At 43.6% G+C, this 18,798-nt stretch overlaps 1 protein-coding gene across 4 annotated transcripts; it reads left to right on the plus strand.

Moving 5' to 3' along the window:
• Nucleotides 1-584: 584 nt before the first annotated feature.
• LOC146374475 (uncharacterized) lies at nucleotides 585-18,214 on the plus strand. 4 transcript variants are annotated; one of them, XR_014802021.1, is made up of 9 exons: nucleotides 586-2,824; nucleotides 3,710-3,866; nucleotides 4,114-4,164; nucleotides 4,368-4,411; nucleotides 4,990-5,045; nucleotides 17,338-17,452; nucleotides 17,553-17,686; nucleotides 17,772-17,837; nucleotides 17,934-18,214. XR_014802021.1 is itself a non-coding variant. In XM_084949117.1 (8 exons), coding segments are annotated over exons 1-8 (612 nt in total). In that variant the 5' UTR covers nucleotides 586-2,770; the 3' UTR covers nucleotides 17,773-17,913. The 4 variants fall into 4 exon arrangements, 2 of the variants coding, with proteins under 2 accessions (XP_084805242.1, XP_084805243.1); XR_014802020.1 differs by having other exon boundaries at nucleotides 585-2,824; nucleotides 17,553-17,837; XM_084949117.1 differs by lacking the exon at nucleotides 17,934-18,214 and having other exon boundaries at nucleotides 17,772-17,913.
• Nucleotides 18,215-18,798: the final 584 nt, after the last annotated feature.

The raw sequence follows: 18,798 nt of genomic DNA on the forward strand, positions 1-18,798 counted from the left end.
CAACAGTTGGACCTCCAGATCTTTTTAGCTTTTAGTTTTTTCTCAGTGTCACACATGGATTATTTTTTGTCTCTTTCAATAAGAAAGTCAAATCTTCAGACATTAAAGCAATCTTTGTTTCTTTCAATCATCCTAATATTTTTAATCTCCTGTAATATAATTGCAGTTAACCAGAGCTTAGCTACTCTGATCTACAGTGATTTGGGGGGTTTGGATTTGTTTTTCACAGGTGCAGAGCCTTTTTCTACAAAATTAAGAATAAACTGCATTTTTTCAAAAGTACCATTAACTATGTAGACTGACAAGTAACTAAACATGTAACACAGTGATCAGTAGAGAAGAAAGAAAATAACCCATTTCAACATTTCTAGTTCAGATCAAAATTATTGTTCTGATTAAGGAAACAGTAAATTTGGCCACGTTATTGTCCTGATCCTCCAATTTTCCCTTTCCAATGTGACTAAATAAAATTCAACTTTTTTTGTTTTTAAATAAAAGCAGATGAACACCCAGATATTTCTTACACTAAGAATCCTCCAACAACCTTTCAAAAGAAACATTTTTTGTCTTTCCTCAATTTTGAGGGTAACTGAAGCCACAAACCTGAAGCTCGAGACCCCAAACTAACCAAATTTAATGTTTCCTTAATCAGCACAGTAATTTTTAACTCTTTGTGTGTTATGTTTACTCACAGTTTTGATGCTTGCTTCTTCGACTTGATCCACGATTAGCTCTTCACCATCGCTCTGCTGTTTCTCTCTCCTCATGCTTCTCCTTCATGCGTCCTGTCCTCAAATATAATCCAACCTGCCTCCTTGTTTCCTCCTTGACTTGTATTAGCAAAATTTCCAGTTAAATTAAGAGAAATCCAGAAAAGTTTTCCTGCTTCAAAAGCTCTTCCAGTTGCCTGTCTTCTTGTCCTCCTTTAAATGTGCATTTTTCTACATTTGTATTTATTTGACTTCATATTGCCATGACAACATAGCACAGAGCATCATGGTAGATTAAGGCAGGGGGTTCTGTCCTCTGCAGAAATGCTGGTGTTCCATAGTGATGTAAAAGTATGTTAATAATCTTTAAACAGACACTCACTGATCCTGTAAGAGCAGGAATTTAACTACAAACCCTCACAGTCCCCATCAGCATAGCTGGACTGGCCATCGGGCATACCGGGCATTTGCCCGGTGGGCCGATGGTCATTTTTCGTTTTAAATGGGCCAATGTTTTGTTGTTGTCTTTTTTTCGTAACCGTGTAAACAGTGAAAGGTGGCGGATTGGACAGATGCTGGCAGACGTGTAAAAATAACTCAATTGTTTGGTAGTGGCTATGGTGGAGCTTACACGGATTCAGTAAAATTAGCAAGTGGTGGAGGCCAGCAGGTGGATGGGGGAAAGGGGTGGCGGAGGTGGAGAGACCCAAGGCGGCCGCCAGTCCGACTGTCAGGTGAAATGAGCTTCAGGTAAGAAGTTATGACCTGCAGTCTATCTGGGTCAAACCAAGTTTAGGTGTAGTTTATTTTCGTTGTGCTAACTTGTGCTAACGTTGTGCTACAGTCAGTTACAATAACTGGTACTGTGTACTAGCTAGCATGATGGAGTTTCTGTACAGTTGGGTGGGTGCTATGATGTTACTGGTGAACTTTATTTTATTCATATGGTTACTTAGTAGAGTTGCCAACCGTGCCATAAAAAACGGAATCCTCTGGTATTCAGAGTTAATATTATGCGTTTTGTATTGAGCTGAAAATAAACGCGATTTGTCCCGTACTTCAGCTACAATAAAAAAAGACACAAAGCTGGAGTTATTCTGTGTCTTTACGCTGTCAGCTGCCTCTTCTTCTCTCACTCTCCCCCCTCCCTCTCCTGCTGCTACTTCAATCATGAAACTGATCAATGATCAGCTGATCGGCGTTTCTGCCACAAGTCCCGTCTCTCTTGCTTGTTTATCTCCCGCTTTGCGCCAGAAAGAGGAAACTAGCGGAGGTCGCGTTAAACAGCAGAAGCGCCTTTAAACTTGATAAGCTGTTGTTAGAATTTATTTAATATTACTTTCTAGTATCAGCTGATGTTTGTTGGAGCCACAGCTGTAAAAGCTGCTGGTCACGATATCGGTTTGGTTATCTGGTGAGAGGGAAACATGAAGATGAAACCAGGAGATGTCCTTACTGAATCATCAGAGCTGAACAGGTGATGGAGAAACAGGTTTGTGGTAAATAAATAGTTGATGAAAATATCACTAAATCTGTCATTTATTATTTTTAATATTCAGTAATGGTCATGTCTCACCTCTAGTCTTCTCTGTCTTAATTTCAGGTTTCCACCATATGTTGTAGATAGTTCAGGAAGTTAACTCAACCAAGCAGTCTTTGGGTTTCGGCTAAGTACTGTTTAGAATAGCAGAATAGGGAGGATGGTGTAGGTTTAAGTTTATTAGATTGATACATATGTACCAACAAGACAGTGTACATCACTGTCACAACGACGTTTGTTTTCATTCAAAGGCTTTATGGTTTTTCCTATAATACCTGGTGGGCCGGTCTCTAGTCAAAATGCCCGGGCTGATTTTTTGTCCCAGTCCAGCTCTGCTGTGGGGTAGTCCAGTTTACTGAAGAACGCCTCAGGCTGTCCAATAAATATAAATATCATGCTTTATTGCAGCTTGAAAAACTCCATGCCCTTGGCTACAAACCAGCACTGCTTCTTGGGAAGAAGAGTAAAAAAGGAGAACTCGGATATGAAATATTAACCCCTGGCTGCAGACTAACAGCCTATGTTCAGGAATCCCTTCAGAGGATGGGCTGATGTTATGAGTACCTTTGTAAAGGTAAGATTCAGATCCTGCAGTTTTAAAGTTATGATTTATGTTTAGTGTCTAAAAATATTTTCTTATGTTTACCTGTTAGAAGACCATTTTACTGTAAAAACAGAAATTCAATCATCAATCCTTCTCCCATTTTCACATAAGCAGCACATCATTTATAAGTGTTGGTTTCTTCCTCAGCAGTAGTTAACAACATATGGTGGCTTATTTTTCCTTTCCAAATCTTGAGTGACAGCCACTTTTGCTGCTATCACGCTTAAAGATAGAAAGAAAGCAAAGTTATCAAAAGACTGATCTGCAGATTGCAGCTACTTAGACAACTGACAATCTGTTTGTGCCTGTTTTCTTCCTTCATTGATATATGTGTAACTGATACATGTGATGTGTAACTGATACATGTGATGTGTAAATGAGAATCTATGTTAATTAAAGTAGTATTAAAGTACTTACACACTGTAAATGGCATAAAATCAAGTGATGGTGTAGCTTAATAAAATAGTGATGGGTATAGATAACGTTGCATCGGAACCTTTGTGGATATTTAAATGTTAGTTATCTGGGCAGAAATGATCACATTTTACTTTAGTTTGTTTAAAGAGCACATTGTACACGGGCCTTGAAGAAAAGGTATGTAGTCTTAAGCACGATGTTTTGGTGGAGTCAGGGGTCTGTAGCATTTTGCACTTCCAGTAGACTGACGTTTGGTCATCATCATCATCATCATCACTGAGTCACAACATCTTCTCCTTCACCCTCACACTTTAACTCCACTCTGTTCCCTTTCATACGTCATATATACTTAGTCTGCTACAAACCAGGAGGCGTAAAGCAGGATAAAGTTCAAAGTTTGACCCATTGTGTAAACTAACTCGAATGATCAACAACCAGGAGGAGGCAACGATTATGGAGCCACGGGAGGTGAGGACCACGCAGGTGGAGGAAGTGAGGAATGTGATGGAGAAGATTGAGCTCAACAAGGGACAGGATGACCCACTGAGCACTTCAGAGGGGCAAGTGGAGCACGCAGGCAACAAGACCAGCAAAGGTGATTTGTATGTTTGTATGTATTGTATGCTTTATATTTGGAGTCCAGGCTGAATTTTAGAGGAGTACCTGATGGCTGAAACAACAGTAATTTATGTTCCCTGACCAAGGATCAAGGAACATGTATTTTACACCAGTTGATACATGTACAGTCAAATCTATTGAATGTTGATATTATTACATTTAATGTAACCATTTAAAATGATTTTGTTTTTGTTTTTCTCCTAAAATCACATACGTCAACACAGGATCCACCAGGGGGAGAGTTTTTGGTGAAAGCCACAAAAAGACAAAGATGGGTATGTCATTGTTTGTGGAAGTATTTAGAATAGTTTGATACACTGTAGTAGAGTGTGTATGGTAGTGTATGGTAGATTCGATTCAAGGAACATTATCATATGCAGATGAAAACAAAAGTTGTGCGATCTCTGAAAGTGTTTTGTTTATTTGCTTTTTGTTTGTTTATTGTTTATGAAACTGGTGACTTGGCTGTGATCTTCAGTCCCAGAAGCATCAAGATCCAGACCTAAGAAGAAAAGGCCACTAGTAAGTATGCTTTTGCTGATGCTTTTAATCACCACAGCTCATTTCATTCAGTACAAATACCTGTAGATATGTGATGATTCCAAGTTTACATTACACTAATGGCAGGAAACTGCATACATGTGTCACCTTATACACATACCACATACTATAGAATTCAGTCCCCTTTGCTTTTTGCAGTCTTATTGCAATATATAAGTACTTTTAACAGATGATGCAAGTACAGTTAAATGCATTCACTCCAGTAAAAATGCTTCTAACACAATGCTGTTGCAAGCAGCAGATTTTCTTTTTCTGTTGTCGATGTAGATTAGATAGAACGTTATTAATCCCTCGGGTGGTTCCTCCGGGAAATTCAGTTTCCAGTATCAGAACACTGACAGAAGTTGCATATTACAGAGTTAGAATATCAGGACGGGACCAGGTTGGTGGGGGTCAAACAGCAGATCCAGTCATGCAGTGATAATTCATATTTAATGCAGCAGCATTTTGTTAGAAATGTGTAAACGATTGTATTCTAATCACATTGGCTAATTTTATATGCATATATAAATAAAAGGTATTTTTTATTATGTCAACAGTCCTCCAACAGCATCCAGGAAGTACTGTCCTATTCCCATGCCTCTGTCCAAACCAGGCGAGTGTTTCCATGTCACTTCAATGTGTTCTTTGCCATCAATAATTTTATGTTGATTTTTTGTTACATAAGCATGCCTCATGTGTCCTTCCACTTTTTTTCCCTTGTCATTTCTCGCCTCCTTTGGATTGTTTTTTTCGTCTCTTATTCAATCATTCCTCACAATTTATATAATCCTCTTACCCAACTCTGTCTCCTTCCTCTTCTTTTCCCCTTCAATCTCTCTCACCGTTCATCAATATCGCACATCCAGACTATACCCGTAAGATAGAGTTGATCCGCTACCTCATGAGCGGCTATGTGAACGGCAAAGTGTTGGACACGCTGTCCGAGCACACCGACTCCCTGGCGTCCTCTGCTCTGGCCAGTCTGGAGGACGAGGCTGACCAGCTCTCTCACTTCCCCTTCCTCCCCACTCTGAGATATTTTCAGTCTGGAAAGATGAATCTGTTGGGCTTTAGGCTGCTTCTCAAGGTTCAAGGTTCAAGGTTCTGTATTTGTCACATGCATAGACAAGTATACACAAGTATAACACACAGTGAAATGTAGCCTGACACGCTCCTCGACATGTGCAAAAATGGGGGGGTAGAGGAAGAACATTATATATATATATATATATATATATATATATATATATATATAAATAGTATATACATTGGGTGAATGTGCAGTAGTAGCAGCAAGCAGGTGAATTCTGTACATTAATATGAATAGACATCTGACTATTTTACAGAATAGACAATATAAACATATTTAAAATTAAAGGAATTTGGAATGTACATTGTGCCTGGTTTAGAGTGTCTGGAAGAGAGTCCTGTCTCAGTCAATTATAGATGATGTGAGAGGGCGGGTGTGTGTGTGTTTAGGGCCCGGATGGCTTGGGGATAGAAGCTCCTCTTGAGTCTCTCTGTCCTTGCCCGGATGATGCGGAACCTTCTACCAGATTGCAGAAGTTGGAACAGTTTGTTGCCAGGATGGGACGGGTCCTTCAGTATCTGCGTTGCTCTAGTCCGGCATCTCCTGGTGTAGGTGTCCTGAAGCGGGGGGAGAGCAATCCTGCAGCAGCGTTCTGCTGTACGGATCACTCTCTGGAGAGCTTTTTGGTCCTTCACACAGCTGTTTCCAAACCACGATGTCATGTTCTGTGTGAGGATGCTCTCCACAGCGCCTGTATAGAAAATCCTGAGGATCTTTGGAGAGACCCTGAACTTCCTCAGTTGTCGTAGGTGATACAGGCACTGCCTAGCCTTTTTGGTCTGGACCTGAATGCGGGCAGCCCATGTCAGGTCTGAGGAGATGTGGACACCAAGATATTTGAAGGACTGCACCCTCTCCACTGGAGCTCCATTGATGATAATGGGCTTGTAGTCTCTGTGCTGACCCCTTCTGAAGTCCACCACCAGCTCCTTGGTCTTGCCGACGTTCAGCTGGAGGTGGTTGTCCTGGCACCATGATGCCAGATTCTTCACTTCACCCATGTAGGCCGCCTCATCGTTGTTGGAGATGGCACCCAACACCACTGTGTCGTCAGCAAACTTCACAATGGTGTTGGAGCCATGGGTGGCCACACAGTCTGAAGTGTAGAGGGAGTAGAGCAGTGGCGAGAGGACACATCCCTGAGGTGCTCCTGTGTTGATGGTGATGCTGTTAGAGACGCATCTACCCACCCTCACCACCTGAGTTCTGCCAGTGAGGAAGTCCAACACCCATGCACATAGACGGCTGTTAAGTCCCAGATCCCTGAGCTTTGTGAACAGTCTGCAGGGCACTATTGTGTTAAACGCTGAACTGTAATCAACAAACAGCATTCGCACATAGTTACCCTGTTTCTTGTCCACGTGGCTGAGGGTGGTGTGCAGGACGTGGGCGATGGCATCCTCTGTGGATCTGTTGGATCGGTAGGCGAACTGCAGCGGATCTGTGGTGTCTGGGATGGAGGAGGAGATGATGTTCTTCAGCAGCCTCTCAAACACCTTCATTACTACCGAGGTCAGTGCAACTGGCCGGTAATCGTTCAGGGATGAGGGTTTGCTGTTCTTGGGCACAGGGATAATGGTGGATCTTTTGAAGCATGTGGGGACCACAGACTTCGCCAGGGACTCGTTGAAGATGTAAGTGAACACACCTGCTAGCTGGTCAGCACAGCAGCGCAGCAGACGGCCGGTGATGCCGTCTGGCCCCGCCGCTTTCCTTGTGTTCACTCTCCTCAATGCCGCTCGGACGTCATGCTCCGCGATGCTGGTCACCGGTCTCTCGCTGATGACGTCACTGTCCTCGGTATTCAGGCGGTAGATAGCGTTAGCCGCCTGGCTAACCTCGAAACGGGCGTAGAACTGATTCAGCTCGTTGGTGAATGCAGAGTCGGCGTTGATCGGCGCAGTGTCCCTGGCTTTGTAGTCCGTAATGGTGCGTAGTCCGTGCCACATACTCCGTGTGTCGCCCTGGTGGAAGCGGGACTCCACACGCTCCCGGTACCGGCGTTTGGCATCTCTCACCGCGCGCCGCGCGCCGTATGAGGCCGCTTTGTAGGCGCTCATATCGCCAGTGGCGAGACCCGCGTTGTAGGAGGCGGTCCTGGCGTTTACTGCAGTGCGGATCGATCTGTCCATTGTGATATTATTCTGTTATCATATGTTACCTTATATATGTAATCAAAGTAGTTGAATTATGATAACAGCTGTAGGACATATATTATCCTTTAGTTTAGATGGTGTGCTGTGTATGTAGCTTAGTTTCCATCATACTTTTGGGTTAAAAGAACATAATCATTTTTGTAGTTCATTAGATAAGTGTGCATCACTCTGTATCCTTGATCTGCTGTGAATGTGTTACAGTGTTTTCTTGACATGCTTTATTGTTGAATCATAAAAAGAAGGTTGTAGGCAGGAGACTTGGTGTCTAGGGCAGAAGAGATAAACCACATTCCATACCCCCACCTTACAGAGAGCAGAAAGACAGGGAGCCGAGGTCATAACTTAGGCGCCGTAACAGAGAAAGAATGTGAATGTTTAGGCTTTTACGACTAGGTGGGGGCCGCTAGGAGCTATAAGAGGCTGTGTAACCCGTCACCATTTTGAGACTCGCTGTGACCCTCTGCAGGCAGGTCTCCCCATCATGATGGTTCTAATGCTCATAAGTGTTGAATTGTATGGAAATAAATGATTGTTGATTGAGCATTTATACACCGAGTATTGTCCTTCCTTCAGCCCAAAGATTAAAAGAACTGGGAGATTTCAACAACTTGGTGCCGTGACCCGGATCTTTGGTGTGCTGAGGAGGTGCAGATTTGGCCTGTGGTGAGATCGTGGGGCGAGGCGAACAGAAGGCCGGCCTAAAACAGAAAGGTAAGCACAGCCTGTTGTATTATAAATACCAAATGTGCATATTGGGCTTTCCAAATTAATCTGTTCGCTGAGTTACACGTATTTTCACATTAAATTTGTCGGTGTCTGGTTTTTGGCGCAAGATACTAACAACATAAGTTGAGGCTGAATTCCAGTGTGTTAGATAAACTGCTTCTACCGAGAAACTAATAATACACTACGTTGAGCTAGTCGCAGTTAAACTGCTTCTACCGAGAAACTAATGACATACTACGTTGAGCTAGTTGCAGCCCACTTTACCTTCCACATTTAACTTTGTCTAAGACTGGCTTCTGTAGCAATAATACATTAGAATCTCTTGGAGACGCGGCCATGAGTCCAGTACATTGAATAGAGGTTTTGAAGTTGGTTTATGGTGTCGGTTAAGTCCTCGTGGATGCGGCTATAAAATTGAATATAGAATTAAGGAAAGCAGATGCTGGCTTACGGTGCAGTTGAACACTGGCAACGCCAAAAGCGCAACACGTCCGTAGGTTTGGTTTATGATACGGCCGTGTTCCGGTGGTGCGGCCGTAAGTGCAGTAGTGAGTGGTGCTGATTTTAGTACATTGAATAGAGGTTTGACGGTGGTTTATGGTGTCGGTTGAGCCTCGAGGGCTGCGGTCATAAAATATAAGTAAAATTTTACTTGCCATGAAATAAAGGTAAAGCAGAACCTGGCTTATGATATCAGTAATATCTTCGGGGACACATGCATCACTTTTTACGGTGCGATTTTGCCCCGTGGTGGCGGTCATAAGCGCAGAGAAAGGGGTATCTGGTCGATGGTGCAGTTGTGCTTTAAGGGGTTCTAACAGTTGAGCTCAGAGGTTTCTGTGTAAAGTTCCGCTGATGAGAAGTGTTGTGTGTGAGGCGCGCTCTGGGTGTTGTGTGTGAGGCGCGCTCTGGGTGTTGTGTGTGTAAGGTGGTGCGCTCTGGGTGTGTGGTCTGTGTGTGAAGCGTGAAACACAGTGACAGTGACGGTTGATGTGTTTGAATAGGAGGACATTAGTGCGAAGAAAATGCTTTAAGATCTAAAGGTTGACGCCTAGTGGACCTGTGGAAACTAATTTTGTTCAAGGTGTGGCGACCCTCCTGTTCGTGGACGCGCGGGCAGGCCCAGCGGCGTCTGGATGCCGAGGTGGTGACTTGGGAACTGAGGACTCCCGTATAGCTACAGAATAACACTGGAACGGCCGTGTAATCACGGGTTCACATTTATTCTGGAATAGAACAAGAGAATGCTTTTACATCTAAAGGTTGAGTTCTATCATAGGTGAAATATAAAAAGGTTGAATTCCTCGCTTCAGTGGTTGAAATTGCTGTTTGCCTGTCCCCTGACGAGTGTGAAATTAAATAAAGAGGGAATTTGGAGCCACATAGAGATAGACGGGCATAATTGGGTGTATTACTCTGTGGTGTAATTCACAAAAAATAAATAAAAAAGAGAGATAGTAAGAGGTGTGTAGTGGAGAATTATGGAGTAGAGAGAGGAATGTGTTGGGAGACTGGCGTGCAGTTTACGCTGTCGAGGTAGACGTGTTGCCTGCTTATCTGTTTAACAGTGATGAAAATGAAATTAAATAAATCTCTTAGTGTGTTAACACAGGTGGCTACGGACCTGGACCAACTGCCCCCACAAGCACAGCGGCCGAAGCAAAATTATAAGTAATGGGAACCACACCCAGCACGAATCAGCAGCTGTGAAACAGACAGCAGCGAGGAGAGAATTAGAGGAGAAATGAAGGTTTTAAGAGCACAGGAAATTGGGTTGAATTTTGGGGCCAACGGACTTGTGGAGGTTGGGAAGGCGTCCGGAGCATCACAACAAAAGGTGAAACAAAAACATACATAAGCAGAGAAATGTGAGAGAAAGGCTCCTTTTAAGGTAACGCCTAGTTTGAGAAAAAATTAAAATTAACCTGCCTGCCTACAAATGCACACACATGCAATGAAAAAACAGCTTACACTCATGAACATGTGAAGATTTTCCAGCAAGGTTAAAGCAAAAAAAAAAAAAAAAAAAAAAAAAATTAACATACTTCTGTTGTTAAATGATGAAGTTTATCCATTACTGACAAAGAAACCCTCTGGGTTGCAGGACAACAATTTAACTTAAAAAAAAAAAAAAGACACTGGTCTGACCAACCAGTGAAGACACGACAAATTTAGTGGTTAAAAGATTCAAACTGTGACATGTTTTCTGCTGATTGATTGATGCAAGTGATTACTGAATGAAAGAAAATTTTTTTGGGCTTTTTAACATGATCTTAAGAATTTTAACATGTACCTGTGTTGTCCTGTCAGCTTGGTGGGTTATGAGTTGATTATACGGTGAGAAAAAAACAAAAAAAAGGGGGAGAGAAGGCTGACACAGGGCCTGGCCCCGTTGTTTCTCCCCTCTCGGAATAACAGCCAACACAACATCATTTTCCTGTTCGTTTGTTCTTGTTTTGTTTTGTTTTTGTTTTTTCTCTTTATGCTTAATTACAGGCTGCTTTGCCGGCCCTGAAAGCCGAGGCTGAATTGGACTCCTGCTCTCCCCTCTACGTGACCCTGACCAAATGCTGCAACAGCTGGACCCACAACAAGTGCTGCAGGAATGCGATTTCATGCAGCAGAGACGGAGAGCGTTAAAACCAAGGCCCGTTTCACTACACGGGGGACAATTCTCAGACAGCTTCAGCTGACAGAGCGGTGACGAGACGCCCGCCAAGCCCGAATGAAAAGTAAGGCCGAGCAAAAGAATGCTGACCTTGATAACTCTGCATTCACACTGTGCAGGACAGTGATGGACCAACACGGCAGCGAAAAGGGCGTGACCGAGACAGGAGGAGTAACTGAGGTCAGAAGGCACCTCAGAATGGACAAAAAACACAGAAGAAGATGCAGGTTTCACCTGCGGTGAGCATGGACACTGGAGAAAGGACTGCCCCAATTGGGGTCAGAACCAGGATGGACAGAACTTTGAGCAGCAGCAGCAATGGTCGCAAACAGACTGAAAAGGAGGAGGGCAGGACCCCAGGGCACGCCTCAGGCCGTGGTTTACCCAGAACACCAGAACAGGAAGGTGATGAACATACACACACACACACACGTCTATACATACACAGATTCAGAATGAAGTGAAATACACACATGAACACATGTGCACTCGTTGATTGAGTGAGAAATGACACACACACGCACACACACACACACACACACACACACACACACAGGAATGCTGATTCACTGAGAAGTGATCCACATACATATACATGCACACGCTTGTGCAATGAAGAGTGATGCACACACACACACGCTGATGCAATGAAGAATGCTTTGCTTATGCTGATATGCAAAATGCTGCACACAAACATCCCAATACATAATTTTTATGAGGAGCCATTGATTACCATTGATTACTTAGAATGTGTTATATGTCACCCAGAGAGCATTTATGTAGAGTTAAGGAATAAGGTCTAAAACGGTTTGGTTATGAAAACAATGTCTGTGCGTGATGTCTGTTTATGGCTCAAGGCCTCGACTGAATTGTTTGCTGTGCTTCACACAGCCCTGATGAGGAACAGTGGCACAGAGTGAAAATGATGAATTAATAGGGTAAGTTTTAGGCATTTTCTGTGATTGAGATTTAATCCAAGGAGGAACAAAAGGTGTTACGGCACCTGAGGTTCTCATTCCCACACAATATTGTCCCGGCAGGAAGCAAAAGTTCCTGTGAATTTTTGGTTGATTTTTTGGTTTTGCTTAGCGCTAGCTTGATTTTATCAGTGAGCTTTGGGTTGTGTTCTTTCTCTCAGAGAGAGAGATGGTTTTTATGCTTGGACATGTCTGCAATGGGCCCTAGTATGTGTTAATTTTAGTAGTATTTTGTTGGTTACGTCTGTTTTCGTTTTTGTTACAGTGCACTGAGATAAAAACATCTTAGAGGTGTGATCCACCGGTGGTGATATGTTGATATTTTGTGAGTTCATGATTTAACAATCAGCTCTTTAAACCAGGCCTGAAAGATTGAGATTTAAAGCGCTATAAAATATTATTACTGTAAACAGTTGCAAAGTGTGCTTCTCCATGATTGTAATTGGCTTGAGAGAAATTCACTTATATGGGACACTGATCACATGAGAAGTCCTGAGTCTAAAAGGATTGCAGCAAGTCAATCCAGAACAAAAGAACAAAGAATTGTTTCCTTTTAAAATGATGACGTCATCTTGCTGGTGATGGAGGCTCGAATAGGTCGCGCGTGAGACTCCATTATCAGCAACATCTGGTATGAATGTGTGTGAATGAATGCATGTGACTGGACTGTGATGGACTGACGACTAAAAGTTTTAACTGACTTGAGACTGAGACAAAGACTGCACCAACTTTAGGATTAGTAAATGCTGACAAACAATTCACCCAGCCGGCAAGAGAAGGGTGGATGTTTCGCTTTGTTTTGTTTTTGCAGGAGCAGGAGGATAAGAGAGACTGGAGGAGGAGACTGTAGCTTCACATGAGTGTTGGCAAGGCTGGAGCAACGGTACTCGAGAGAAGAATTTCTGACACTTTCTGAGATATGATGTCACTAACCTTCTCTTTTAATTTTCTAGCTCCGATGAATTGACACATGGGAGTGTGTCAAAAAGGGGGAAGTTGAGTCTGAACATCAAACAATGGTTTTATGAACATTTTATGACTTTATTTGTGTGTTTAATAATTTAGCTATGGCAAAACTTAAGCTTATAATGTGTTAGACTTAGAAATGGTTCATGAATTTTTGATTTCTTTCACACACACATAGATTATGATTAGAATAGGTCCTGAATATAATATTTTGAACCAAATTTGAATCATTAGAAGAACAATGGATAACAATATTAGATTATCAAGGCTAGGGAGAGAGGTGTTTTGGTTTTCTGCTTTGCAGAGAAAGGAACAGACACCAGACGAGGTCACGGAGAGATGAGGATCCTTCACAGCAGAGACAGATGTAGGAACTGCCGAGACAGCAACTGGGGTCAAGTGTCATGACGTTTGGGCTCCTTGAGAAGATGGATCCCATAAACACAGCAATAACCATGAAGGGGTTGGCGAAAACCAGGAACACCAGACCAACGAGGTTCGAGAGGCTCTTGGTAAAAAGGGGGACACGGCGGTGACCCCAAAATACACAGATCGTTGTTTGACATCGGGGCAGAATAATCCCCTGATCTGTGCAACGATTAAAGGGTTGTCTAACCCCGGAGGTCGAAGAAAGAAGCTGAGAATCACCCAACTGGAAGATACTGGTAGCTGCAGCAATAAAAATAAAGGTTAAAAGCTCCTTAGACAGAGGTTCTAGTCTAAGTACATTTGAAAGGTATAAGGGGGCATCAAAATGGGGGTGGGAAACTGGAGCACCAAAATAAAGCTGTGGGAGAACTGGGGAGTGATGGAAGTGTCACCTGTACTTTGTTGTTGTAATCATAGTTTTTCTTGAATCTGAACTGCACAAACACAGAGGTCATCCCACATATGGTCCACCCGTTAAAGGGGGACGGAGGGCCTGAGGACCAAGGAGACGTGGACATTGCAACACTAGAGTGTATGTTGTAAGTGATCTCTTTGAGAAAAGAGATCAAAGGGGGAATTGTGATATTATTCTGTTATCATATGTTACCTTATATATGTAATCAAAGTAGTTGAATTATGATAACAGCTGTAGGACATATATTATCCTTTAGTTTAGATGGTGTGCTGTGTATGTAGCTTAGTTTCCATTCACCATTTTGAGACTCGCTGTGACCCTCTGCAGGCAGGTCTCCCCATCATGATGGTTCTAATGCTCATAAGTGTTGAATTGTATGGAAATAAATGATTGTTGATTGAGCATTTATACACCGAGTATTGTCCTTCCTTCAGCCCAAAGATTAAAAGAACTGGGAGATTTCAACACCATCCACGGTTTCTGGTTTGGGAATGTGGTGACCCTTGCAGTGGGGATAATCTCCTCCGCTAGCATATTGACGAAGCATACTGCTACTTCCGTAAACTCGTTGATGTCGACTGCGCATGCTCTGAACATGTCCCAGTCGACGTCGTTGAGTGCGTCCTGTAGCGTAGCTTCTGATTGGGCAGTCCACCGTTTTACCTCCCTCGTGGTTACGTCTTCCCTCCGTATGTTTTGTTTATACTGGGGAATGAGGAAGATGGCGTTGTGGTCAGACTTTCCAAAAGCCGGGTGTGAGACAGCTTTGTAGCCCTGCTTGTATGGTGTGTAGCAGTGATCCAAAATTCGATCCCCTCTCGTTGGACACGAGACATGCTGGTAAAAGTTTGGCATGACTTGTCTGAGGTTCGCTTTATTAAAGTCTCCTGCTACAATGAGGGCTGCGCCCGGGTCCTTGTTTTGAAGCGAGCTCAGCACATCATGTAATTCGGACAAAGCCATACCTGTGTCCGCTTGGGGTGGGATGTAGACCACCGTGGCGATGACCGAGGTGAATTCACGGGGCAGATAGAAAGGGCGGCACTTAATGCTCAGGAACTCCAGATGTGGCGAGCAGCCGCTGGAGAGAGTAGAAATGCTCCTGGCATCACACCACTTTCTGTTTACCATGAAACACACTCCTCCACCTTTGGTTTTGTTCGACTCTGCCGTTCTGTCCGCGCGGAGCACAAAGAATGAATCCGACGGAGTTACGGCACGGTCCGGCACGGTGGGGGTCAGCCATGTCTCCGTGAAGCACAGAATGTTGCAGTCCCTCATGTCACGTTGGAAGGTGACCCTTGCTCTTAGGTCATCGAGCTTGTTCTCCATGGATTGTACGTTGGCCAGTAGGATACTGGGCAGTGGTGCGCGATGCGCCTGCTGTCTCAGTCTGTTCCTAATGCCAGCGCGGTTCCCCCGGCGCTTCTTTGTTCTGCGCCTTGGATGAGCGGCCCGTCCTCTGTAAGCAGTTCATGCTGTAGCTGTAGCTGATGGACCAAAAAATTACATTTCATATTTTAGACATTCAGCTGCTGACTCTGAAGCCAACAGGCTCTTGAGTGTGGATGGTTGTGTTGGTACTGGATGCTGTGATAAAACAGCTGTTCTGATCTGTCTTCATTCATGCCTGTCGATATTAAGCCTCCTAAGCTCCAAACCAGTAAAAGCGATCTTTGGAGGCAACACCCTTATTAGTACTTTTCTGTATTTGTTTGTGATTGTGTGACACTGAACCATAGTGCTATGTATATCCTCTGTAACACTCAGATGTTTCCAGATCAATGTTTCCCCCCTCAGCTGTTTCTCACTATAAAGTCTTACCTCAGTAACAATGAGGCCAATGAGGCACCAGCAGAGCATATCTGGCTCTCAGTCTGTGGCTGATAGTGCCCCCTGCTGTTAATAACAGGAACAGTGCAACCTTGTATAGAGCTCATAGTGATGGTCTTACGATTGCTGCTGCAAGGCAGTCATTTGTATCCATGTGTGCTGTATATTCTGAGCATATGCATTTATGTGAGCTCTCAGGTTTTATGTATCAGGACATAATAAAAAAAAAACAATCAGGTCCTTAGTAGGTCTTAATATGAGGTAAATGCAACCTCAGATGAACAACACATAACACATTATACCAGGTCATTATTTATTTAACAAACACTGAGCCCAAATTCAGATGTGGTGTTTAAAAAACTAAGTACATCCAAGACTATTTCCATAATTAGTTAAGAGGGTCAGTATCAGCCAAGTGCTAATCAAATGCAATAGATCATCAGTAAGTGTAACCACTACTGTCAGTTTGCTGGTGTGGCGTATTCAGGTAAGTGGTAACATAGTGAGGATTAGAGAAGCAGTTGTTGATACCCACGAATGTGGGAAGGCTTTGAAGTCCATCATTTTACAGCAAGAAAGATTATTCGCAAGTTAAAAAATTCAAAGACTGTTTCCAATCTTACCAGGAGTGGACGTCCCAGAAAATTCACCCCACACATCTGAGGCTCTACAGGCCACAGTTAGCATGCTAAATGTTGGAGTTCATGGCAGTGCAATTAGAAAAAGACTCAACAAATATGGCCTGTTTGGAAAGGCTTCCAGGAGAAACCATTTTCCCTCTAAATACAACATGGCAGCATGGGTTAGGTTTGCAAAGTTGAAAACCTAAGCCCTAATGCACAGCTTCAACATTGGTGAAAACCAAACACGGCATATCAGACAAACAGGTCATACCAACGGTTTTGCTCGGGTGATGATTATTTGAGCTTTTTTGCTGCCAAAGAACCTGCAAAGTGTCCAGGTCACTGAGTGAGCCATGAAGTACTCTAGAGTCAAAGAGATCATCGTTGGGTCAGTGACTCCAGAGCGCAGCAGCAAAGCAACAACAGAGTGGTGCTGCAGTGGCTCAAAGTTGAGACTTCAACATGACTGAACGTTAAGAAAGCTGTGAATGAATAAATATCTGCAAACTTTAATGAACCGAAGAAACATTGTAAAGACAAATGGGCCAGAAATCCGTCCACACTGCTGTGAAACACTAATAAAAAATGATTACCTCAAGTTTTTGCTGCTAAAGTTGGTTCCATCAGCTGCTGAATCACAGGTATAATGATGATGTGGTGTAATAATCTAGATCCAGATCCTTAAACTGCTTTTTCACGTGTCTGTAAATGAATTTCTTTCTTATCATTGTCCCGATTGGTGTCGGCTGACACTTGACACTCTGTGGCTCCTGATTTGTCTGTTGTCAAGGTCTCACCTCAGTGCAATTCCTCACGTTTTGTCATGATTAAAGGATGAATGTGAACACCGCTTCAGTCACTGCGTTCACTTCTTGATATGTCAGAACTGTGCTCACGTCACTCACTTTTTTTAACAACATGACACACTGCTGTAAACAGAGACCCTGTAATGTTAGCACCAAGTAGGACTTCATAAAAAATAATGCTGTCAAGCTAACTTTTCCTCTGTCTGTCTTTTTCAGCACTTTCTATCGCTTTGAGGCAGTGTGGGACAGCTCCCTGCACAACTCCCTCCTGCTCAACTGCGTAACTCCCTATGGAGAGAAGATCTACATGACCTTATCTGCGTATCTGGAGGTCAGCCACTGCTCCGCCGTGTTGTACCTGTTTTTTTACGTGTTTTTAAGTCTCTTGATGTCATCGTGTCTAACACACACCCTTTATCTCCTCTTTACAGCTGGACCATTGCATCCAGCCTGCCATTATCACCAAAGACATCTGCATGGTCTTTTACTCCCGAGACGCCAAGTTGTCCCCACCCCGTTCTCTCAAGAACCTCTTTGGGACTGAATACTCCAAAACTCCTGACTGGTAAATCTGGGCTGCTGCACTGTGGCCATCTCTGTTTCACAATCAAAGATATCTGCCCTGTTACAAAGTTTCCTTCTTTCCTTAGATAGCCTCATCCTAGAGCACCAGTGGGAGCTAGAGAAGATGGAGCAGCTGCAACTCAAAGACCAAAGTGCTATTCTAAAAAGGGTTTTTTAGAGTACAGACTTTACATGACTAACCCTCCCCTCTTCTCCCCACCTCACATTCGCCCCCATCTTTCGTCCAGGTGGATGAAAAGACCCGTCACCTTCTGGCGCTGAGAGAGAAGCTGGGAGAGGCGGCTCCCGTGGGAACAGCTCCCACCACCAAGTCCCTGAGCGAGTCTCTGTCCCCCAGCGTGAGCTGGGGCACTCTGTCCACGTCCACCTCCATCTCCTTGCAGATCTCAAGCACCACCTTTGAAAGCGCCATCAGGCCGAGCGAGAGCAGCGGCTACGATTCCGCTGACATGGAGAGCTGGTGGATCGTGAGAAGGAGCTGGCCACCAAGGTGAGAAAAACGTCGGAGGCAGGATAGAGGTAAAACTCTCCCTGCAGATCTAAGCTGGCGAGGCGGCGCGGCGGCCTGACGACGAACTGATCGGGCGGAGCGGTACGCGGGAAAACCACCGCTTCCATCCTTTCTGAAAAGCCTTTGAAAATACAGAAAATACCAAGTGTTAAAACTTATTCATCATTGTGATTCTTGATGGTTTTCTCTTGTAAGTAGACTTGTGGCTTAAGTCTCTTTTCATGCGACTGAAACGTTGAAGTTCCACAGAACTTTTGCCTCCCCGCTTCCCCCCAGCAACCCCGCTGCCAGCTCAGCTTTCCTCCTCTCTATTCCCTCCCCTCAGCTTTTTGTGTTTTCGTTTCGATGACAATGTTTGGGTCTAATTTTGTTCCGCTTGGTTGTCATTCCCAAACTCCCCTAACTAAGTAGCATGTTGTAGTTGTCTACTTGTGTGTGCACAACTCTTTAGAAACTTTCCGTTTGCCAATCATCTGTACAAAAGAAAATGTCTCTATCGGTTTTATTTGTCTCCTGAAATGAGTTTCATTCTATTTTGGGTTTTTTTGCTGTTGGTTTTTTATTAAATTAACATGCTCGCG

The sequence above is a fragment of the Perissodus microlepis genome, chromosome 13 (genome assembly GCF_051167445.1).
Source record: "Perissodus microlepis isolate ML-2025 ecotype Zambia chromosome 13, ASM5116744v1, whole genome shotgun sequence".
In the NCBI taxonomy this organism is placed as follows: domain Eukaryota; kingdom Metazoa; phylum Chordata; class Actinopteri; order Cichliformes; family Cichlidae; genus Perissodus; species Perissodus microlepis.

Bases quoted from the DNA above. Each gene is read 5' to 3' on its own strand.
- LOC146374475 (XM_084949116.1), top strand. From the start codon at position 2,771: ATGTTCAGGAATCCCTTCAGAGGATGGGCTGATGTTATGAGTACCTTT. The intron at 5,046-17,337 runs GCGAGTGTTTCC...TGTCTTTTTCAG, and splicing joins CATGCCTCTGTCCAAACCAG to CACTTTCTATCGCTTTGAGG. The intron at 17,453-17,552 runs GTCAGCCACTGC...TCCTCTTTACAG, and splicing joins CCTTATCTGCGTATCTGGAG to CTGGACCATTGCATCCAGCC.